Source organism: Chlorocebus sabaeus, chromosome 1, assembly GCF_047675955.1.
Source record: "Chlorocebus sabaeus isolate Y175 chromosome 1, mChlSab1.0.hap1, whole genome shotgun sequence".
Classification (NCBI taxonomy): Eukaryota; Metazoa; Chordata; class Mammalia; order Primates; family Cercopithecidae; genus Chlorocebus; species Chlorocebus sabaeus.
In genome coordinates this window covers 118961247-118985891 of record NC_132904.1, presented here as the reverse complement: position 1 = coordinate 118985891, position 24645 = coordinate 118961247, and the positions used below count along the sequence as shown (strand labels likewise).

At 41.2% G+C, this 24645-nt stretch overlaps 1 protein-coding gene across 1 annotated transcript in view; it reads right to left on the bottom strand.

Annotated features, from left to right (window-relative positions):
- The window catches only part of CRTAM (cytotoxic and regulatory T cell molecule), a 30956-nt gene extending 14685 nt beyond the window's left edge, over window positions 1-16271 (bottom strand). Inside the window, exons 1-4 of the mRNA XM_008021251.3 lie at window positions 16022-16271; window positions 4620-4766; window positions 2972-3124; window positions 707-850 (exon numbers count right to left, since the gene is read on the bottom strand). Of these exons, the coding sequence (XP_008019442.3) occupies window positions 707-850; window positions 2972-3124; window positions 4620-4766; window positions 16022-16067 (490 nt within the window). The 5' untranslated portion in view covers window positions 16068-16271. The remainder of the gene's footprint in view (window positions 1-706; window positions 851-2971; window positions 3125-4619; window positions 4767-16021) is intronic.
- Between the last annotated feature and the right edge of the window lie 8374 nt (window positions 16272-24645).

The following is a 24645-nucleotide window of genomic DNA, read 5'->3' as shown; positions in this document are numbered from 1 at the left end:
ACTATACAATATAGGGAAGATCATATCTGTTTCAATTATACGTATTATGTTAAATGTATTTTCAATTTTATATCTGGGAACAAGTTCAGGCTCAGAGCTATTATACTTTTTTTTTTTTTTTTTTTTGACGGAATTTTGCTCTTGTTACCCAGGCTGGAGTGAAATGGCGTGATTTGTTTGCTCACCCCACAACCTCCGCCTCTTTGGTTCAAGCAATTCTCTTGCCTCAGCCTCCTGAGTACAAGCATGCGCCACCACACCCGGCTAATTCTGTATTTTTAGTAGAGACAAGGTTTCTCCATGTTGGTCAGGCTGGTCTCGAACTCCTAACCTCAGGTGATCCACCCACCTCGGCCTCCCAAAGTGCTGGGATTACAGGCGTGAGCCACTGCACCCAGCCTGAGATGTTATACTTCTGTATTTACTTATTTTAGAAAATTTTGTGAAATTTGAAGAAGTCATTACAGTTCACTTTAGATTTTTACCTGTTTTAAACAAAAACATTTTCATTATCTGTGATTAGCCTTTCAAGATTAAGGCATAATGTTGATTGGTTGTAAGAATAATTTGTCTGGAAAAGAACTAATAGAATATTAAATGGTGTCTTCTGGCATCTTCTGCCACTAGAGGGTGCCAAAACATTTAAAAATCTCCTGGAAATTTGAGCAGGAAGGAAGACAAAGAAGAGAACCATTTCTCCACTTACCGGAGACCTCCACGCCATTCCCAAGGAGCCAGGTTATCTGCGGGGGGGGCTTGCTTCTCATCGCGGAGCACATGAGTACAACATGTTCTTCTCCATTTTGCTTTCTGATAACTGAAGCTTCCAGGATTGGCTTGAAAGGAGTTGCTAGAAGAAAATGGATTTTTCTGTGTTTAATTAGGTATGAGTCTGCATATCTCAACATAGCACAGAGCCTAATAATCTGTAGGTGATTGTTGTAGGGTATACTCTAATTAATGGGCTTTTTTTTTTTTTTTTTTTTTAAGACAGAGTCTCCCTCTGTTGCCCACGCTGGAGTGTAGTGGCAAGATCTCAGCTCACTGCAACCCCCACCTCCCAGGTTCACGCAATTCTCCTGCCTCAGCCTCCTGAGTAGCTGAGATTACAGGCGCCTACCACCACACCCAGCTAATTTTTGTATTTTTCGTAGAGACGGGATTTCTCCATGTTGGCTGAGCTGGTCTCCAGCTCACGACCTCAAGTGATCCGCCCACCTCCACCTCCCAAAGTGCTGGGATTACAAGTGTGAGCCACTGTGCCTGGCCCATGTTTTTAACTTAATCTGTTCCAGAATACAGCCATGTTAAAGGGCTTTTATGTGCTTGCAAAGCAACTTTGGCTGAAGCCAGAATGTGTATTACTCAGTGTGTTGTTAGTCTCTGAAAATTCCCAAACAAGCAATGTAGCAACAATTCTTAAAATGTGATATATGAGGCCGGGCGAGTTGACTCACGCCTGTAATCCCAGCACTTTGGGAGGCCGAGGCAGGCGGATCACGAGGTCAGGAGATCGAGACCATCCTGGCCAATCAACATGGTGAAACCCCCATCTCTACTAAAAATACAAAAATTAGCTGGGCATAGTGGCGCACACCTATAATCCCAGCTACTCGGGAGGCTGAGGCAGGAGAATCTCTTGAACCTGGAAAGGGGAGGTTGCAGTGAGCCGAGAGAGCGCCACTGTACTCCAGCCCGGGCAACAGAGCGAGACTCCATCTCAAAAAAAAAAAAAAAAGGTGCGTTTATCTTATAAAGGGCAAGTTCGTCTTTTTCTTTATACCTCTGTCTTGGAAATACTTTTTAGTTAGGCTTGCTTCTTCCTCTTTCCCATTCTACTTTCACTTTGGTCCAGAACTGAACTCTTCCCCGTTTACTTAACTCACCCACCCATCTGCCATCAAGACCTCGTAAAGGCACTTCTTAGCTCCAAATATACATTAGATGTGTTACTTGTTGGCAATACGAAGATGAAAAAGATATGAGTCAAGGAGCTAATAGTCTGGTGGTAGCTTCAGCCCCTAAACTGTTAATGAAAAGATTATGTGTTGAGGGCAATGACAGAGTATGCATGGGGTGTTAAGAGAGCCCAGAAGGGCACACAAGCAGCCGAGCCAGGATGTGTGCTCCCTTACAAAAAGACAACGTTGAGCTGAGTCACGGTGGTTCTCAAAACCCCTTCGAGAGCCACTCCTTCCCAGCTACTTTCCCATCATGCTCTTACCGTATGGCAGGCACCACACTGCAGTAATTCAACAAGAGAAGTCTAAGACATTCATTTGTGTGATATGTGGGATGATGTTACTCAGAGATCAATAAAAAGCAATGTTTTTAATCGATCTGCTCTGCCACAAAAGACAAAACGAGTAAGGATAGTAAGACACATACTGGACACAGCTGATCATCTGTAGAACTGAGTAAGTCCTAGGCAATTAGGAGGCTGTCACTTCTTATCTGCACCTCCTAATCCCACCCTCCTACAGAAAAGAGGAATTGTTTGGCAGAGAGGATTTGAGCAGATCAAGCAGTGCAGCTACATCTGAATTCATTCTATCTCAGGATTGGCTGTCACGAGGTTCCACTTCATTTGCATACATGTTTTCCTTCCCGAGCTGGTGCGCAAACTCCGTATGGGCAGAGATCGTGCCTAATTCATCTTTGGTTCCCTAGAGCCTCACATGGTGCCTGGCACATAGTTGCAGCTCATCAGATATTAATTTTCTTTTCTTTTAGTTTCCCGGAGAGAAAATTTAGTTGCTGTCAAAGACAAATTTCACAAGTTCACAGTTCAGTCTAGGGCTTGCTTCTCAAAATGCTCTCTTCTGTTTCCTTTCAATACAAGATGGCAGAGGTGTCCCAGGCAATGCCTTGCTCTAGGCAACATTTTTAAACTCAAAGGTTCAGTTTAAAAATGACGTATCGTGTTCCTATCCATATTGCTCCCCTACTGGGTTTACTTGCAAGTACCTACCCAGCACAATCACTTTCACTTCCTTTGTGCTCACAGAGTCACTGTAATGTAAGCACTTGTACACGCCTTCGTCTCGCAGGGTTATGTTAGACACACTGATGGAGAGCTGATTGGCCGAGTGATGAAGAAGCTGGTATCTGGAATTTTTAAAAGCTGTACAAGAGGGAAATAGAGCTGTTACGAGGAAAGGTATCTGATGGATCCTTGGTCTCTACCCACTAAATACCAGAAGCACCACCCACTTTCTACATTTGGCACAATCAAAACTATCTCCCGACGTTGTCCAGTGTCCACTGGAAGGCAAGATCATTCCAGGTGGGGAACCACTGAGCTAGATCAAGCCATTCTGCTGCAGAAACCCGAGAGTCCCTCCTCTCCTAGTTTACCGAAACCAGAAACAAAACAGCAAAAAGCATTGTGTAACAGAATTGTCTCTATTTAAAATGTTTTTCTCTCAGAACTTTTGACAGTTAGTATTTACTTCTACTGGAATCTAGTATTACTAGTTGATTTAGCTTGAAATAACATATTTCTTTATGTTAACACATCAGTATCTAATAATGCTTTTAAAGCATATCAATTTTTTTTTTTTTAGAGACAGAGTCCTGCTCTGTTGCCCAGGCTGGAGTGCAGTGGCACTATCTCGGCTCACTGCAACTGTCATCTCCTGGGTTCAAGTGATTCTCCTGCCTCAGCCTCCCCCAGTAGCTGGGATTACAGGAGTGTTCCACCACGCCCAGCTAATTTTTTTGTATTTTTGGTAGAGACAGGGTTTCACCTTGTTGGCCAGGCTGGTCTTGAACTCCTGACCTCAAAATGATCTGCCTGCCTCAGTCTCCCAAAGTGCTGGGATTACAGGCATGAGCCACCACGCCCAGCCAGCATGATATGTTTTAAGTGGCTCTGCTTTGTAAATAAGATTGAAATGTGTTTTAGACTTTTCCAAGTATTTGGGAGTTAGCAATATTAAATGGAGGTATAAAATGATCTAGGGTTTAGTAAAACCCTGCCTAACGTCAAAGAGATGAACCCAAGAGATTTTTAAGAGTCTTTTTCCATCTCAAGACATCTTGTACTTTCTTCATGTGTGTTTGTGAAGAGAGAAATGACTGGCCTCATTTCCACATTAATACATCCTGTCTGTTTCTATTGCTTAAAAATCTTGATTTTGTGTTAAGACCAACAGGAGAAGAAGAGCTATCTGGAAGGGAGCTTTGTAATGTGCCTTTGGATTGCTCAGATGGAAAATGAAGCAGCTGGCTTCCTATGTGGGGTGGTGGTGGTGGCTGCATGAGGACCGAGCTCCCAGTCAGTTGGCTGCCTGTCTGTCATTGTGCTGTGGTTGTGGGATGGTTACTGAGAGTGAAAAAGTGATGTGAGTGTGGAGTGGGGACATGGAAATGTGCTTTGTAATTTGAACCCCCTTTAACAACCATTCTGGTGGGGTTTCCATTTCACAGTTCCTGCCCCCAGCAAGCCACCGCGTCTATAATAACAGGCTTTGGAGGCATGATTCACGTGTAACAGTAGGTGGGCTGAGTTCACCCCTTGGGTGACTCATGCAGGCTTTCTGTCCCACCAACCTGTCCAGCTGGAAAATCCCTCAGGTTGAGGTCTGGTGGCATTTTTCTTTCTTTCTTTCACTTACCAGGATACTCATTTAAAAAAATGGTGAACCCTGAGGGGGTCAGCCACTGGAGGGAGGAGGACTTCCTCAGAGAAGTGACACACTTTAGAGTGAGCGTCTGGCCTTCCTCCACGGTGATGGTTTCTGTGTGGTTAGTCAGAGAGGCCTCTGGGGAGGAAGAGAAATGAGCATGGTCAGGCCTGGGGTGGCCACACTGTCTCAGGGATTTTGTCTCGTTCATTCGTTCAATCATGTATTATCTGTTTCTTCTAGAAACCAAAAAATAAGCAAATACAAGCAAAATGGGAGGGGAGAGGCAAGAACTGAGAGCAGGGGCAGTAATGATATCTCTTGAAGAAAGGGACCCTGGAACCAGGTCTGAAGGAAGGGGTAGGATTTTGACGAAAGAAAGGGAAGGTCGAACTACAGTTCAACCAGTGTTGGGCACTTGCTCTGCCATATGCCAGGAACTGTGCCACGCCATTTACCTGTATTGAATTTAATTTTTTTTTTTTTTTTGAGACAGAGTCTCGCTCTGTTGCCCAGGCTAGAGTACAGTGGTGTGATCTTGGCTCACTACCTCCTCCGCCTCCTGGGTTCAAGCAATTCTTGTGCCTCAGCCTCCTGAGTAGCTGGGATTACAGACACGTACCACCACGCCTGGCTAGTTTTTGTGTTTTTAGTAGAGACGTGGTTTTACCACGTTGGCTGGGCTGGTCTCAAACCCCTGATCTCAAGTGATCTGCCCACCTCGGCCTCCCAAAGTGCTGGGATTACAGATGTGAGCCACTGTGCCCGGCTGGAATTTAATTTTCAAACTAATCCCAGAAAGGAAGAATTGTGCTCACTTTTACAGACCAGGGAATAGAGGCTCAAGGTCACAGAGGTCATGGAGCTGGGATCTGTACCCAGGGCTGTGGATGGCAAAGGCCATGCTTATGTAACCACGTCAGCCTATCTAAGCCACAAGACCCCAGAAAATGCAACTTTTCTGGCCTCAGCTTATAAAGGAGCATCTAGTACCTTCAAGTTGTGTGTCTAGGATTCTAAGAAAGAATGTTGTAATCATGGTGCTCTGGTGAACTGCGGAGTTCAGGGCAAGTAGCTAAGTCCCACCTGTCCGAGAGCTTCTACACCAGAGGGAGAATGTCCTAAGATTTCATTCAATTCAGTATTCCACAGCCGAGCTTTCTGCAGACAAACATGAGTCTAATTTCTCCGAATCACAACCCCCAGAGAATGATGAACAATTGGTTCTAAGTAGCTCACATTTATCTCCCCAAAAAAGAAATTGATGGAAAAATAAACTGGCATTCCTACTGATTTGGCATGCTTATTGCCATTCATTATGCCTTCATATTTTAAATGAAATTATTTTTCCTGAGGAAAAGGCAATTCTTATCAATGAAGGTATAAAACACTTTTATAAACAGAAGAATACCACGGAGCTATAAATTATGAATAGCAAATACAACAAGTTTTACTGCATCATCTTAAACCTTAACAACAACAACAAAATAGAAACCAGGAGAGTTTATTTTCTTGTGATAAATTTCAAGTGTTCGGAAAAGTGCTTTGGAGAGCTCTGGGAATTAATTGGCGTCTACTTTTTTGTTTGTTCCATTCCTAGGTCATTAATTTGAATCTAGCCTCTAGCAGAAATAACCCAGAATTATTGTATTGTGTTCCTGTAAGCTTTCATGGGAAACTGTTTGCTGAAGTTCTAATGGAAAAACACCCATATCATCCACCAATACCAAAATGAACAACAAGGAGGCAATAAAAAGAGATCTGTGCTTTCCAAAAAAAGCATTGGGGCATAAGGCCAGAATTCTGCTTAGGTTTGGCCATTTGGAAATATTCTCCTCTGTGACATCAATCCCTAATTGAGTAATAAGGATATTAATAGAGAATGACAATAGAATTTCTTCTAAGGGATTTTTGCTGATAGTAAAGGTTTAAGAAGCCATTAAGTCCCTATTTTGTGTCCTCATGACATCCATATGAAGAAGGTAGGAAAGCCAGTGGTCCTCCACCTTGGCAGTACATTAGACTCACTGAGGGAGTTTGTGTCCTGGCCTCATTCACTACTAATTAACTCGGAATTCTTGGTGGGGCCCACACATCGGTTCTCCTGACCCCAGGCCTAAGTGTTCAGAGCATCCTGTTCCCAGAGCCCACATTTGCAGTGTAATGAATAAAATTCCAGAGCTCTGTGGCTGCTCCTCAGATACTTAGGACCAACTCTCTGCTGCTGAAAAAGCACATGGAACAGGAAGATGAGTATCAATCTCACTTTCAAAGACTTCCAGAAGACATTCTACCATACCACTGTGTCCAAGCCCTTATGCCCTTAGTTGGACTGGGTCTTCCGAAGATAAATGTCTTTTCCATAGCATGGTCAAATAATGAAAGAAACTATGCCTTTAGTTTCATTAGCATTTCTTCACCACTTCCCAACAGCCACATGTGAATATACTGTAGTTTGTCAATGTCCCTCCAAAAATATGTCTCTTTGCGTGGGACAGGGGACTCATGTGTCATCAGAGCTGGCGAGGGCATAGGGGGACATTCACTTGCATCACCATCCACCCTCTGGACTTCCTTGTTCTATTAAGTCCAGGGTTTCACCCTTGAGCTGTAACATCTCACTAGGCTCCTGTCGAGGCAGTCACCCAAAACACCCAGAACTTCTTCAGAGAATTCGTGTCACGTCACGTCTCCCTATCCTGTGTTGATGATGCATTTCATTTTGGAACCAAAGTTCAGATTTCATATTCTCCCTCATCAGTCTTACTTGGTAAGTTTGGAGTGAGGGTTCAAGTTTTCTGAGAACATTCTTGCTCTTGATTGTCTCATCTGTCAATAGACCCTTGGGCTTTGTACCATCTGAACCTGTTGCCGAGAGGAGCTGTTTATAATCATCTCTGCGTCCCTAACCTGGGTGGCATGGGATGCAGTGGTAACACACACACACGAGCCAAACTGACTGGGTTGGAATCCTGGCTCCTCCACTACTAACAGCACAAACTTGGGCAATTTATGTGTATGAGTTTTCTTACCATAAAAATAGGAAAAACAATAGTATTCATCTCATAGAGTCATTGAGAAAATTAAAAATAAAAAAGTAAAGAATCTAGTATAGTACTTAGTCCAAGGTAAGCATAACATGCTGCTTTTACTTGGTATATAGTGCCTAATAATTATTTGAAGAGCTGAGCTGACTCTTGCTTTATAAAGAAAAGTGGAAAGAGTCAGTGTCAAAAGACAAAGTCTTGTAGCTCTGCAGCTCTTCACTAGGGATCTCCTTCCCCAGTGTTATGGGACTATTTATTATTAAACATTCTAAGGTCCTAGTAGACATTAAGGAAGAAGCAGTTCCAGTTGCAGTAAACCTAAATGGGAACAGTTCAGGAGGATTAAAGATTTTGAGGAGCAAACGGTGATAATGAGGTCTTTTTATTTTGGACCTTAGATTCCAACCAAGGGAGTAGTTGATCATACCACTCAGTTCATGGTACACAATCATTATTTGATGAAAAGACAGAGAGAGACAGACAGACAGACAGGCAGAGGTGTTAGAACTCTGTGAAATAATAAAATTATGGCTAGGTGCGGTGGCTCAGGCCTGTAATCCCAGTACTTTGGGAGGCCGAAGTGAGCAGATCACCTTAGGTCAGGAGTTAGAGACCAGTCTGACCAACATGGTGAAACCTGTCTCTACTAAAAATACAAAATTAGCCTGGCATGGTGGCAGGCACCTGTAATCCCAGCTACTATAATCCCAGCTACTCGGGAGGCTGGGGCAAGAGAATCACTTGAACCCGGGAGGCAGAGGTTGCAGTGAGCCAAGTTCGTGCCATTGCACTCCAGCCCATTGCACTCCATCTCAAAATTAAATTAAACTAAATTAAATAATAACATGTTTTCTCACTTCTCTCCTCTCTTCATCACATAAATTGTTTGCTATTGAAACACTAACTTATTTGCATATGTGTTTGTCAATGTCATCCCCAAGTCACATCTACTTGCTTTTAGATCCTGCATACTTAGCCTGCCCTCCATCACTGTGAATGGAGTGGGTACCTGGTATCTCCACTTGGGCACCAGGTTTCATCCCATTTATTTACTCTAGGAATTCCCTTCTGTGTTGCTCTATCTTTCAAAAGATGATTTGGTACAAAAATAATTCTACCTTCATTGTTTTTTTTTCTCTAATTGTTTTTTTCTTTGGCTGGATGTGGTGGCTCACACCTATAATCCCAGCGCTTTGGGAGGCCAAGGTGGGAGGATCACTTGAGGCCAGGAGTTTGAGACCAGCCTGGGAAACATAATAAGACTTTGTCTCTACAAAACATTAAGAAAAAAAAAAAAAAACTGTCATTCTCATCAGCACACAAATATATACTATTTCTCCCGTGTTAAAATGCATAAACAAAATATCACAGTTCCTTCCAGCTACTACCTATACTCCCCTATGCCCCTCTTTTGTTTTTTTTTTGTTTTTTTTTGAGACAGATTCTCATTCTGTCACCCAGGCTGCAGTGCAGTAACATGATCTCAGCTCACTGCAACCTCCACCTCCTGGGTTCAAGCAATTCTCCTACCTCAGCCTCCCAAGTACCTGGGACTACAGGCGTCTGCCAGCACGTCTGGCTAATTTTTGCATTTTTAGTATAGAGGTGGAGTTTTACCATGTTGTCCTGGTCTTGAACTCCTGTCCTAAAGTGATCCACCCACCTCTGCCTCCCAAAGTGTTGGCACTACAGGCATGAGCCACATGCCCTGCCTTCCCTCTCTTTTATTGAAACATTTTTCTAAAGAACTATCTATACTTGTTTATCCCGCTCTTTGTTTTCTGACCAGGTTTTCAACTCCACTATTTCGTTGAAATAGCTCTTTGTCAAGGTTGCCAAAGACCTTCACATTGCTCAAACCAATGCTCCATTCTCAGACCATATCTTATTCAATCTATGGTGTGCCTTCGCCATAAATGATCACTCTCTGCTCCTTAAATCAGTGTCTTTACTTGGTTCCCTAGATGTCAGTCTCTTTGACTCCCCTCCTAACTCACTGGCTGCTGCTGCTCCTCAGCTCCATTTCCGGGTTCTTCTCATCAATCTGCCCTCCACACAACCGAGGTCAGATCCTGGATAGACTCTCTCTATACTCACTCCGTAGGTCATCTCATCCGGCCTCATCACTTTTCTAATGATCAGTTACAAGTCTGAAAGCCTAACAAGTACAACACAAACTCTTGATTCTCTTCCCCCTAAATGTGTTATTTTAGACTTCACCACCAGCAAATAGCCCAGTTACTCAGGCCCAAAAGCAATAACTCTGTAAAGGAGGTGTTGTTATTCCCATTTCACAGATGAGGACATCAAAGCTCAGAGGTTAAGCATTTTTTGAGCCAAGATTTGAATCTAGAACTGTCTAACTTCCATAGCATTGTGATGCTTCCTGATTCACTCACTAGTTCTTGTGCACTGTCTTGATTCCTATAAATAGACTGAAGTTTCTAGAGGACAATGACTATGTTTTATATTTCTCTAAAATTCATTCTTTACAGAAACTATTACAATGTGAGCTTGAAAAGTTCTGGCTTAATGCTAGTTTTCATGATGGCACTATAATGTAGGTGATTGACAGATATCTTTGTTCTCCTGTTGTTAATAAAAATTCTGAGAAACAGGAAGGAAGTTACTGGAAGAAAGTTACACATTGAATCAATGATAGAATAAAGACTAGTGTTAAGAAACATGCCCTAATTTCATCCTTGGGGACTAGACATTGACAGAAGTTTTGCCAATGTTCTTACCTTTGGTAAAATGATGGTCTAAACAGAAAGCCTGTGTTGGGTAAGATGGGAGTGGTGAGATTTATCTGCAGCCTGTTTAGGAATAAATGTCTGCCATTTTAAGGTTGTATGTATCATTTTTCTCTTTCATAGGATACATGCTTATGAATTAAATGGTATAATTTAATTCTTACAACATTTAAAAAATTGTGATGAAATATAGTTTTTTATTACATGCTAAAGTACTGTATATCTTAAGATTAATGTTTGCACTTCTTGAGATTTTAGTATCAGCCTGCTAACCAGATTGACCACACCATGGATGCCTGAGTTTCATATGGAAAGGGCTGTGTTTGAGGCATAGAATATTAGTTGTTTCCTTTACTCTTTGCACCAAGCCTCACTTTTGGCTTTACAGGTCTGCTTATCTTGCAGTATTATCATGTAGACCCCATGTTTGATTTAGAAACAGGAAATCACTGTAGAAGGGAAGAATAGCCCCAGTGAGAAGCCACAGACCCACCCAGCTTTGCTTAGACTGTATTGCTTAAAAATATGTTTCAATGTTTGTAGTTTTGTTAAAGGAGGATGAGCAGGATGCTATGCCTAAGTTTTGGTGGCACATTTTCCAACGACAAGTTCCCCATGGTCTCCTCATTGCCATTGGAAACTAAATTGGAACTTCTTTGGACTTTTCTTTCACCTAAGTTTGAAGTCAGACTTTCACCTTTGTTGTCAGAGGGATAGGGTGTGAGATATCTTCCTTGCTTACCACTTCCTCCTCTGTAGGCTCTAGAGACATGTACATCCCCATTCACCTTTAAACTTTCTTATTAGACCCCGAGTGTCGTACACCGACTTCCTAGTCCTATCTGAGCCTCAGAGTTCTTATCTGCAAATTAGCCCTGCATGGCTCCCCACATGCTGAGCATACAGAGCTTGACAATGAATGACTGTGGCGTTTCTCCTGTGAGGTCACCACTTCCTACTGGTAGGTCATGTTTACGGAATGGATTATTGACTTCTGGGCTTTGTCATTATCTCCGTGACTGAATTCATCCATCCATGCATGGCCATGTGTTATGAGATTGCTAGCCGATCCTGGGGCTATAGATTGTGACTGGTTTATATATGGAAATGGAACCTGTGACCTTCACCATCATCACCACCCCAAATCCCATGAACGAATTGTCCTATCAGTGGATGACTTTACACCCAAGCACATGTGATCTACTCCCAAACAAAAGGATAAGCAGCAGTAACAGCCACCTACCAAAGTACACATAGATAAAACCAGTGCAGTTCTTAAGATTTTTCGGTCTTTCCCAAGATTTTGGAAGTTCACATGTGTAATCTTTACCTCTACTATAGGTTATCATGTAGACTGAGAAAAGAATAAAATATTCTTTCCTTTTCTTGCCTTAATAACCTAGTTTTTACATGCCATAAATTTAAAACCAGAGCAGAGCAAGTGTGTCCTGCAAAGACCCCAAACTCTACATGTCCCTATGCTCCACCCATGTCTAACACAGATGTATTATCTCTGCTGCCCTCATGCTCCACCCATGTCTAACACAGATATACCACCTGCCCCATTCTAGAGTTCGCTTACATAAATTAATGTCATCACCAACCACTGCACACCAGATATTTGAGAGGTGCTCCAAACTCTTCTTTCTCCAAAACATCTCTTTAATCAACTTATTCCTCTTTTGTCACTATTATTGTTGCCTTACTTAAGGACTCCATCATTTCTTTCCTGGACCATTGTAATAACTTAGTTCTAGTCTCTCTTCTCTCTAATTCATCATCATCATCTGGTTCTAGGACTACATTTTAAAAACATGAATTTGAGGTTGGGCTCACGTCTGTAATCCCAGAACTTTGGGAGGTTGAGGCTGGTGGATCACCTGAGGTCAGGAGTTCAAGACTAGCCTGGCCAACATAGTGAAACCCCGTCTCTACTAAAATTACAAAAAATTAGCCAGGCAGGGTGGCAGGCACCTGTAATCCCAGCTACTTGGGAGGCTGAGGCAGGTGAATTGCTTGAACCTGGGAGGTGGAGGTTGTGGGAGCCGAGATTGCACCATTGCACTCCAGCCAGGGCAACAAGAATGAAACTCCATCTCAACAAACAAACCAACATATAACCCATGAATTTGATTATGTCTCTTCCTTCATTCAAATATTTGCTATGGCTTCCATTGCCTATAGGAATCAGGCCCAAATTCCAGCCGACTTGACTCCTGTGTTCTCCTCCTTTGTCATGTTCTGATACTCCTTTTCAGATAGTCCTTGTATACGGCCACTTGCTGTTTCCAGAAAGTTCCAGGCTCCAGAAGATAGTTTGTCTTTGTCTATGATATTCTCTTGGCCTGGAATGCCTTTCTCATCTCCTTCAAGACTCAACGTTAAGACCCAACTCAAGACTCAACTTAAAGACTCAACTCAAATTACACAACTTTTGTCAAAACTTCCAAAACAGGCTAAGCCTCCCTTTTCCCCATAATGTCTTTCCCCTAGTTTCCCAAAGGCTTGAGATATACTTCTATTATAGCACTTAGCACATTACTTTATAATTATTTGGTTACAGGTATTTCTCTGTAGATAGATTACAAACTCCCCATGGAAAAGATGTTTACCATTCATTCATTTTAGCATAATGTAAAATTTTAGATATTAATTGAATTAGTGAATAAAATTGAGTAAATAGGCCGGGCTCGGTGGCTCATACCTGTAATCCCAGCACTTTGGGAGGCTGAGGCAGGCAGATCATGAGATCAAGAGATCGAGACTATCCTAGCTAACATGGTGAAACCCTGTCTCTACTAAAAATACAAAAAATTAGCTGAGAGTGGTGGCGGGTGACTGTAGTCTCAGCTGCTCGGGAGACTGAGGCAGGAGAATGGTGTGAACTCAGGAGGCGGAGCTTGCAGTGAGCCGAAATTGCACCACTGCACTCCAGCCTGGGTGACAGAGCAAGACTCAGACTCCATCTCAAAAAAAAGAAAAAAAAAAAAGTAAATGTGTGTATTAGGAATAAATATTTTAATAGGATGCTAACTTTGCTCTTTAACTGTTGTATCAAATAATAAAGACTAGGGCTAAGTTAAAGCTGGAGACATGCAATACATTAATTCTCACATCAGAGTCCTAGTTACATGACTGCCATGAGGTGTTAAGCAAAAATGTGTTTTAATTCAGATCACCACAAAAAAAGATTTTTATTATTTTTAGATTGAATCAATAGAGAAAATTGCAGGTATAAAAATAAATCAGATTTGTCAGAATCAAATTATTTTTAGTACATTTTAAAGAAGCTGTCTCAACATGTCATCTAACATGTGACTTTTTCCTGGGCAAAGAAAATACGAAAAGAACTACTCAATTTGCAATTTTCCTTTGTTTTCTGCATCCTACCCTCCACAAAACAATGAAAATAGAGGGTTCAAAATTCTTTGGATTTGACATTTTCATTGTCTACAATGTAAGTTAATGGGATGAATTTTGAAAAAGGCTTCATTTTTATGGTGTTTTTACCAATCCTAAGACTATTTATACTGGGAGTAGCCTTGAAAAGAGGGCAGGCTCTCAAACTATGTGACTTTTTTTCCCATAAATTTTTGGCAGCCATAGAAGTTACACTGTAGAAGCAGTCACAGTGATCTTCCCATAATTTAATTTGCTAAAATCAGCTGACAGTTTATAGATTTGCCAAAACTGATGATTTGCTGCCTTTTTTGCTGACAAGAAAGCAACATGGTCAACTCCTCTCCTAATTACATCTGGGATGGGCTTGAGCAAGGTTAAATGAGAGTGGCAGCCACTGCCCAAATGCCATTGAGCTTAGATGCCCTCGGGTGGCCCGTTGAATGAGTTTTCAAATGAGGACTTTTTAATATTGAATCCTCCAAATTGTGAAAGTCAGTGGTTTTCCAACTTTTGATCCGCATTAATAAACACATTTTCTGTCACAACCTAGTACACACACACACACACACACACACACACATACACACACACATATACACACACACAGACACACATACACACCCACACATACACACACATACACACACAGACACACACACACACACACATACACACACATACACACACACACTAATGAAAAGTTTCACGAAATAAATACTTTTACTGTGTGCTTTATAGGCTGATATTTATGTTGTCATATTCTAGCTTGAAAACTTGGGCAGGTTACATTAACTTCTTTTCTCAACTTTAAATTGGGGATATTAGTACCTACTTCAGTACTTCCGCTATGATTAGGTGTAATTAACATAGAGTACTCAACACTGTGCATGAAACAATAAATATTTTTCCTCTCTCTATATAATATTTAAGTAATTAAAGTTTACCTTGAAACATAAGTTTTGCTATTTTTTTAAAAATGTATTTTTATGAGTTTTTTTTTATGAGGCAATAACTCAAAGCCTAAAAAAGTTAAGGTCACTTAAAGGCTATAAACTCTGGAAAAATTGAAATCTTCCTAATTTTAGCTGTCTAAATGTACTCTTTCTGAATGTATTAGCTATCCTTTAAGCCACTTATTGAAGAAAATAATATTATTCATTACCAAAATTGAATCCTTATTAAGTGCCTCAGGGTACAGGGACCAAAAAAAGAAGGCATTAATTGAAGTTTATGAAATAGGGAATTGAAGTACCATGTAAAATAGGAAATCGAGTTTTTAAAAGTAGCGTCCTTCAGATGCCATGCTAGATTAAATGTTGATTTGGAAGGATAGGTGCATTTCATGAAACAGAACTACAGATTCAGTATTTGGAAACAAACACAGAAAAAGCAAAATTTTTGAGTGAATTTATGAGTGATGTCCTTTGCATGAATCTGATACAACTGCAGAGACTGAAGGACAACAGGAGTCCCTTCCTACACCCCTGCCCCCACTCTTTGGGGTAGAAAATAATTTGACCTGCTTCAAAAAAGTAACTGTTTCTATCCTTAATTTTCATAATGCTACATTAGGATTAAGCACTAAAACCCAAATTTGAAAATTACAGTAAAATGTAAAATATAACTTACTCTTTAAAAATAAACATGAAGTTTTCATTGCTCTCATTATTACCTCTGAGCTAAATAAGTGTTGTACAGCACTGTATCATTTTCAAAGTGCTTTCACGTTTGAAATTTGATCCTTCTAACAATCCGGGGAGTTTGGTGGATCGAACGTTTTTATCATTTTTATTTTAAGATGCAGAAACTGAGTTTCAAAGAGATTAAATCATTTGGTTAAGATTTATACAGCAAGGAAATCTTAAAATTCAATGTGGATGCTCTCTCAACTGGTATACCCTTAAAAGACAGAGCCTAATAAGCTTGTTACATCTTGCCATCACATAGGACCCACAGAGACACACACTATAGTGATCCTTTCTATACTCTTTAGCCATTGAACAAGAGATCAGATAAATGCAGTAACATCCCTCAGATGCATGATTTGAGCATGGCTTGGAAAGTATGAGCAGTTACCTGGGTTGTCTTCTACAGCAGCTCCTCTGTAAATGCAGTTGACTGGCTGATAGGTAGATTGGCAAAACATTAGGTCAGCTGAGCAACAACAAAAATAATGACTCTAAGTCCTTACCTTGTAAGGGGAACCAAGCCAGCAAGCTGAAAACTCCCCACCACATATTGTGCTGTGCTGCTGTGGCACCTTTGCCAACTTCCTCTAGATTCTGAGACAAATGGAGCCCAGTAGTTTCTTTTGAAGGGGGAGAGGGAGTAGATCTGTGACCTCATGTATATCAACTCCTCCACCTGTCTGGAAGCCCCCTCTTAGTTAACTGCCCCCAAAACACCTCCTGGTGGAACATTTTGGGGACCACATGTATTATCTTGATGGTAGAGAAGTGTGAGTGATGTGTTGGTGACAAAAATTGTTTGACCACAAGTGGGTAGTACTGGTAAATCAACTAGTTACAAAGGTTTTTAGAGGGAGGATGGGTGAGAGAAATACTGTAAAATGTCCCTGTGTAGTGATGTCATCCTTATTTTTACTTTTCTGGTTTATTAGATAAATACAATTAGACAATTTTTGCTCAACCTTTGGGAATATTATATTTCTAATGCTGACATCAATTTATAATTGTTGTCAGGGAATGAATTCATTCATTCATATATATACTCATTTTTGAAATCCATGTATCTGTCCACCCACCCATCCACCCATCTTTTCATCCACCCACTCACAAATACAAATCTATTCATCCACCCATCCATCCACCCACTCACTCATGTATGACCTTCCCACTCATTCCCCATACATCCATCCAGCTCTCCATCCATCCATCCAGCCAGCTAGCCATCCATTTATCCATCCATCCATCCATCCATCCATCCCCTATTCTTTCAGCCAACCATCTATCTATACATGCATATACTCATCCATCCACCCAACCACCCATCCATCTCTCCACCCACTCATTCATCCATTCACCCACCCATCTATCTATACATATGTCCATCCATATGTATCCAACCTTCTTTCTATCCACCCATTCATCTTGTCACCTATACAACATCTAGTATGCACTACTCTGAGACATGCTCAAATAAAAAACATAAATTCCTTGTTTTTTAGGAGAATATAATCTAGTGGGGGAGACAATGTACATACGAACAATTTTGGTAGTTAATTTTCATTAATTGGACAAATTGAGATAGATGTAATTTAGTTTTTCCAGGGGCACACAGCAAAATATTAGTAGGTTTATGTTTAGAAAACAGAGATGAGTCTGCAATGCTTGGAAAATTTAAAGGAAACACTACTTACTGGTTCTAATTGAAATTAGTGTTAATATTCTGATAAATTTGATGATAGTTTGGGTAGGAAAAGTCTTACTCATCAAAAATGTCTTTCAGATATTTTGTTGGCTGGGCACAGTGGCTCATGCCTGTAATCCTAGCATTTTGGGAGGCTGAGGTGTGAGGATCATCTGAGGCCAGGAGTTCAAGATCAACCTGGGCCACATAGTGAGACCCCCATCTCTACAAAAAATACAAAAATTAGCTGAGTGTGGTGGTGCATGCCTGTAGCCCCAGATACTTGGGAGGCTGAGGTGGAAGGGTTGCTTGAACCCAGGAGGTTGAGGCTGCAGTGAGACATGATCCCACCACCATACTGCAATCTGGGTGACAAAGTGAGACCCTGTCTGAAAAAAATAAAAGTAAAAGAAACCTCCAAAACAAAATATTTTGTCTTTCAAGTTTTTCGTTTGTTAATTTTTTCACCTTTGCTCATAACATTCCATCCAGGAACTTCTAATTTTTATACTTGTCCTCAGTAGAAGAGAACGGTTTACCCAGGGTCACAATTCCTCCATAGGGTATCCATGAGGGGGTCTCAAGGTCCTTTTCCCTTGCCTTGAGGTGGAGCGACTCTGAAGCTCCCCAAGGGATCAGGATCAGGTGAGATCTTTGTTGTAACTGCACCTCAGTCCAGCCTCTACTGATTCCCCATCTTGCTTCCTTCTTGTCACCAAGAGTACTCGTCTATAAACTTCGGCACACAGATCTCTGTCTCAGCATCTGTTTGCCCAAAACCTGACCCCAAACAACACTTGACATAGGTTGTCAATGAGTGAGTGAATGAAAGACTAAATGGACTCTTTATTTGAGATGTAAATGCTACTCTTTTTGCTCTGAAGTCTAAAAAGATGTTTGACTTACAATTTCCCCAGAGCATTAGAGAAGAGCTTACTTTAAATTGCACTTTGGACAATGGTGAGTGTATCCTTTTCATCCACGGGTGCTATATTCAACTGGTTGAAAACCTTGACATATGTCACAGTAGTCCACTGGACTCGGACATTAAGAACGGTTGATGGGGGAAATGCTACATGGTGAACTGGTGGACGACATACATGTGTGCTTTCCAGGGTCCCTGTTCTCATTACCCCCACTTCAGCCTGCAGCTTATGGAGTATTCAACAGGAGAGGGCAGCAGATTGTAGCTGCTCAGTGAATTGGGAGAAAAAGATGAGGTTGGAGGGTAATAAGTGGTCTACCTCTTTTCTAATGGAAAAGAGTCTCCTGACCACCTTGTATGTGGGAGACCTCACAACTGACAGCTAGTTTGTCATTTTGATCTCTGTTTTATGAAATCTTCATATTTGGTTTCAATACTAATAGGAAGTAACATCTGGTGGGGTGGCAGAGGGGGACATATTTTGGAGAAATAAACAAACATCCTCTCTATTTTTCATCATCACCCTTGTCAACATGAGTTTTGGGGGTGAGGGGGGTGCAAACATGAAAAAGAAGACATTTGTTAAATAGGCTAAAGATGAACTGTTTTAAGGGGTCAGAAAACAGGGGATTTCCCTGTGTCTAGAAGCCACTGGGTTTTTTGTTGCATTTACAAAAGAGGCCTACACTTGCTTTTTGACATTTCACAGCTCCTGTGAAGAATCATGGCCTTTCCCAAGTCAGAGTAAGAGGTGGACTTGCCTGCATCTCCCAGAAGATGCCTCAGATAATTCACGCCCAGCGTTGAGGTTTTCTGAGCACTGTTGTAAAAGTTGCACAAAGTGACTGGGGAGTTTCTAAGCCAGAGCAGCAGCCTTTTGAAATTAATTATTGATTCAGAGAAAAGTTTCCTAGGAGTAGTAGGAGCTTAGTGGAATGAGCATGGGAGTGAGCAGCAGACAGCCCAGGCTTGGCCCCTAGGCCCTGTCACTAGCAGCTGTGTAGCCTTAAGCACATTACCTGCCTGTTGGAATCAGTTTCCTCACCTGTAAAATGGGAAGAGTGATTATAGCCTGAGGTGACTGTCCAGGAATCATAAGGCAGGAGCTGAGAAAGTTGGATTGTATCATTTTTAAAAATGAAGAATTGGCTGGGCGTGGTGGCTCATGCCTGTAATCTCAGCAGTTTGGGAGGCCGAGATGGGTGGATTGCCCGAGCTCAGGAGTTCGCAACCAGCCTGGGCAACACGGTGAAACCCCATCTCTACTAAAACACGAAAAATTAGCCAGACTACAGCCAGACTACAGTAGCTGTAGTTCCAGCTACTTGGGAGGCTGAGGCAGGAGAATTGCTTGAACTTGGGAGGCAGAGGTTGCAGTGAGCCGAGATCGCGCCACTGTACTCCAGCCTGAGCAACAAAGCGAGATTCTGTCTCAAAAAAAAAAAAAAAGAAGAAGAATTAAGAAGTTTGCCTGAAGTGACACAGTGAATCAGTGATACACACAGACACACACACACATATATCTTTTGCTTTGTCTATGAGATTCCTTTGAGGGACTTCAAATTTTTATACTTGCTGTCAGTGGAAGAGAATCAGCTCATCCGGGGTCACACGTTCTTTGTGTGGCACTCATGGAGGGTTAAATTAAATATATAATAATGCCCAGAGTACCTAGCACCTTGGCGCAAAAAACATCCTCCATAAATCTGCAGACCTTAGCTGGCTGGAGCAGCATCTCATCCCCACAGAACCGTAGTGGGTTAGGTGTGCTGGGAGGAGGAAAGGGATCATTCAGCTTTTGTTCTGAAGGCTTCTGCCGGAAAAACCTGCCATTGTGAACCTAGGCTTTCGTGAGGGTAGAAACTTTATTCAGTCTAGTGAAATAGATCATTCTGAAAATAACCCAAACATGAGGTAATTTCAGAAAGCAATTGTGGTTTTGGAGAATATACCACAGGATAGCAAGGGCCAGCTTTAGGCCCCAGCTCATGGAGCTCTGCCCAGATGAGTGACCAGCCCTGGTGTCTTCATCTGTAAATGAGATTAGATGAAAGTTGTGGTTTCCAAACTGTATTCTGAAGAACTCGAGCATCCCCAAGATGCCTCAGGCTTCTGAAATATTTTCATTGAAATTTCTTTCAAAAAACATTTTCCATGATTAGTCCAGGCTCTGGAACCAGGCTGACGTGGTCCTGGTCTCAGCTCTAACACTCATGAGATGTGTGACTGTGTGCGAATTATTGAACCTTTCTAAGACTCAACTTCCTCTTTCATAAATTGGGAATCATAGTTTCTACCGAACAGAGTTGGTGAGACGATTTAAAAAGCTTACACATATGAAGTACTTAGAAAAGTGCCTGATAAATACAAGCACTCAAATGCTGGCTGTTACTTTGCCAGCCACTGGATGCCACCAATCTATAAATTGTTATGTCAGGTAAAATAGTTTTTGTGCTGGATTCTGCAGATTTAGAATAAAATCCAAATGTTTCGCCATGGTCTATGATGAGATCAACACACTTTTTCTGCAAGGAGCCAAGTATAAACATTTTAAAATAGTTTTACTTCTCAACTCTGCGCTTGTATCCTGGAATAGCCATAGGCAATACATAAATAAATGAATGAGGCTGTGTTCCAATAAAACTTTATTTATATATACTGGAACTCTAATTTCATTTATCATTTTTTTTTTTTTTTTTTTTTTTTTTGCTTTTTTTCCCCCAAAGATTTGAAAAGCTAAAAGTCATTCTTAGCCTGCAGCTGTACAGACAGGCTGTGGGCCAGATTCTGCTCATGAGTGAGATTCTGCACAATAAGCAATACTGTGCTGACCCTGGTCTATAAGACCCCATGTCTTTGGGTGTGCCCCCCACTTTCTATCATGCTTACTACGCTTTAGCTCCCCAGCCTCTTCTGTTCTGACCCAGCTAGTTTCTTCCCATGTGAGGGCTTCTGTATGTATAGCTTCCTGATACCCTCCTCATTTAGGTCTTCAGCACAACCAGCTCCTGCTTAGTTTTAACTGTTGGTTTCATCATCACCTGTTCAGGGACACCATACCCTATCTAAGAGTGTAACCCCTGCCCCACATCCCTTCAAAGTTACTTTCTATCATATTACCCAATTTATTTCCTAAAGAGCATTTATCAAAATCTGTAATTATCTTGTTTATCTATGTATTCTTCTCTCTCTCCCACTTCATGAGAGCAGGGGCCTTGCACTCTTATTTGCCACTATAGCTCCAGCCTGCTGCTCTGCTGGAAACATAGTGTTCAATAAGTATTACAGAATGATGAATGAATCCACAAGCTCAGTATCTTAGTTTCATTCAATGAGTTGATAATACCTGATCTCCTTACTTTGTAAAATTGTTATGAAGATCAAATGAGAAAGTGTTTTTTTTTTTTTAATTATAAGGAGTTATACAAAGGAAAGTGGTAAATCATTAAGGCAACATCTTAGACAAGCTACAGAATTCAACCAATACATCAATTTTTACCATTCTTATTGTGATTCAGAGAACAATACGCCAAAATATGGTGCTGAACACTTTTGAATTAAAGAAACTAGGAAAGTCTGAGAAGCTGCCTCAGCACCCAGGGTTTTCTAACCTTCTCTTGCTTTTCTCCCCCAAGTCCAGAGAGGGGCTCTCTCTGGAAGTTGCCTTCAAAAGAAATGCAATTTGTCTTAAGACTCCTTTGGGCTGGGTGCAGTGGCTCATGTCTTTGAGACCAGCCTGGCCAATATAGTGAAACTCTGTCTCTACTAAAAATAAAAAAATTAGCTGGGCGTGGTGGCAGGTGCCTGTAATCCTAGCTACCCAGGAGGCTGAGGCAGGAGAATTGCTTGAACCTGGGAGGCAGAGGTTGCAGTGAGCTGAGATCGTGCCGTTGTACTCCAGCCTGGGCATTGCAGTGAGACTCCATTTCAAAATAATAATAATAATAAAAGACCTCCTCTGTAAGTATCTTATCAAATAACAAGGCAAGATTAACCATCAGAGAAGAGGCTAAAAATTGTTACCACACCCAGACAGACTTTTCATCCGTTATTCTAAGGACAGCTCTGAGAGATCACCTAGGAGACTTTATCTGCATAATAAGACAGCCTTTGTTTGCAGTGCACTTCTGCCCTTCACCTTTCCATAACTTATTGTTCCCATTTGGTTTCAAACGAGAATCACTTACAAACTATTGTTGGCTCTTTGCGCTCATTTAATTCTCCTGAAAATCACTTACCACCCCTCAAAATTGCCTACACTGTGATTTCTCTGTTTCCTATAAAGAGAGTATTTAAGCCTCAATAATCTGGCCCTTCTCAGAGTCGTGTATTTGTGGAACTCCTATGCCTGAGGTTAGTTAATTTGTATGCATTTCCTCCTGTTAATCTGTGTATTGTCCATTTGTTTAGCAGACTTGCACTTTCAGAGGAGGTGGGAATTTCTCTTTGCTTTACAGATTTGGCATAACTGGCAGGATACTAAAACAGCTCTGCTCCTCTGGAAGCTACAACTGAGAGAACCTAGGACTTGATGAAGCTGGGAAAAGGTTAAGAAATTCTTATCAGGCAGTCCTGTGAATCTTTACTTATGGGATCCAGTTGAGCAGACAGTAAGAGTCACTTCTTGTCTCTTTTTCTTTTCCAAATTTAAAATAATAGGAGATTTTTTTAAAACTAGTGCTTTGAATCTGTGACTCTTGTAGACTTATTTTAGGCTTATTGATTATTGATCTGTAAACTCCTACAAATGGTCTTTGTTCTTCTTGTTTTTGTATTTGGTGTGGTTTGTCATAAGGAGGAAAACCATAAGATTATCTTTTTGTCCTGTTTTTATGTCTTGAGAAACTTGGCTTTGTAATCAGTGAATTTGTTCTCAGGTGCTACTTCGAAGGGAATAAATTATCAGCTTTATGCCAGGCAGGCAGCCAGTTGGCTGAGAGTCCAAAATGTCTGTTTATCTGAATGTACCAGCTCTCAAGAAAATTTGTCTTGTCTCAAACTTTGTTGTTTTATTAATAATGAGAATCTTTGCTGTCTTAGGCTATCTTTGAAAGAGACTTTAGATCTTGAGAGGGACTGCATATATCCTCTATAAAACTCAATTCTTACATTTATTGGTTTTAAGTCATAAAAATTCTTACTGATTTTGAGTCACAATTGAAGAAGGAATACGTTTAGAGGTTTGGAAGCTATTTGTATGACTCTGGACATTCCTTAATGATCCTCCCCCTGCTGTAACTGCCTGATGGGTTCTTCTTCCTGCTGCACAAATAAAGACCACGGCATTGCAATAAAGAAAGAGTTGAATTGATGTCAGGCTGGCCAGCCATGCCGGCCTGGGAGATGGAGTTACTACTCAAATCAGTCTCCTCCAAAATTTGGAGATTGGGGTTTTAAAGAATGATTTGGTGAGTAGGGAGTCAGAAGGTAGGCAGTGCTGATTGGTTGGGTAGGAGATGAAATCATAGGGAGTTGAAACTGTTTTCTTGTGCTGAGTCAGCTCCTGGGTGGAGGCCACAAGATCAGATGAGCCAGTTTATCAATCTTGGTGGCATCAGCTGGTGTACTGGAATACAGGGAGTGCAAAAACAAAAACAAAAACAAAAACAAAAACAAACTCAACTACTGATTTCAAGTTTTACAACAATGACTCCTAAACCATAATTTCTAATCCTGTGGCTAATTTGTTAGTCATGCAAAGGCAATCTAGTTTCCAGACAAAAAGGGAGTTTGTTTTGGGAAAGGCTGTCATCATCTTAGCTTCAAAGTCAAACTGTAAACTAAGTTCCTCCCAAAGTTAGTTCAGCATACATCCAGGGATGAACAAGGGAAGTTTGGAGGTTAGAAGCCAGATGGATTCAGTTAGGTCAGGTCTCTTTCACTGTAATAATTTTCTCAGTAATAATTTTTGCAAAGGCAGTTTCAATCTCTCTCTTTGGGTTTTATAACACCTTATTCTTAAGATGTGGGCTATGAAGAAGGAAAAAGGGCAATGATCACTCTAGCTTTTTCTTGCTGACAGGTGGCATGGTGGGAGTAGGAGTTGACTCCAAGGTAAGAGGAGTGAAACTGCCTTGCAGCTGTCTGCACACACTCAGGGTGCCTAACTGGGGTTTCAAGGCTTGCATGACAAAAGCATTAGTATTCTCCTCTATCGTTTTAGCACAGCATTTAAATGAGCTATAAAGTAAATAATGAGTTCTAGGGTAAGGAGTGAGAGACCTAGCTTCAGAAGCCTTTGTAGAACTGATCTGAATATCTGAGGGATCCAAGTGAATAGCTTGGAGAACCAATCAGACATGGGGTCTCTAGTACAGAGATATATGGGTCAGAGGTTATTAGAAAGACTGATTAGGATAGACAGGAAAGGACAAATTTAAATATACCAACCCATATATTTTTAGTTGGTTTCCTAGTCCTGAGACTAGATCAGTTCAGTTAAATAGCTGTTTACCATATCAAGAAGTGGCAGTGCAGATGGGCTAGGCCTCTATATATGATGACAGCAAACAAGTTTTTAA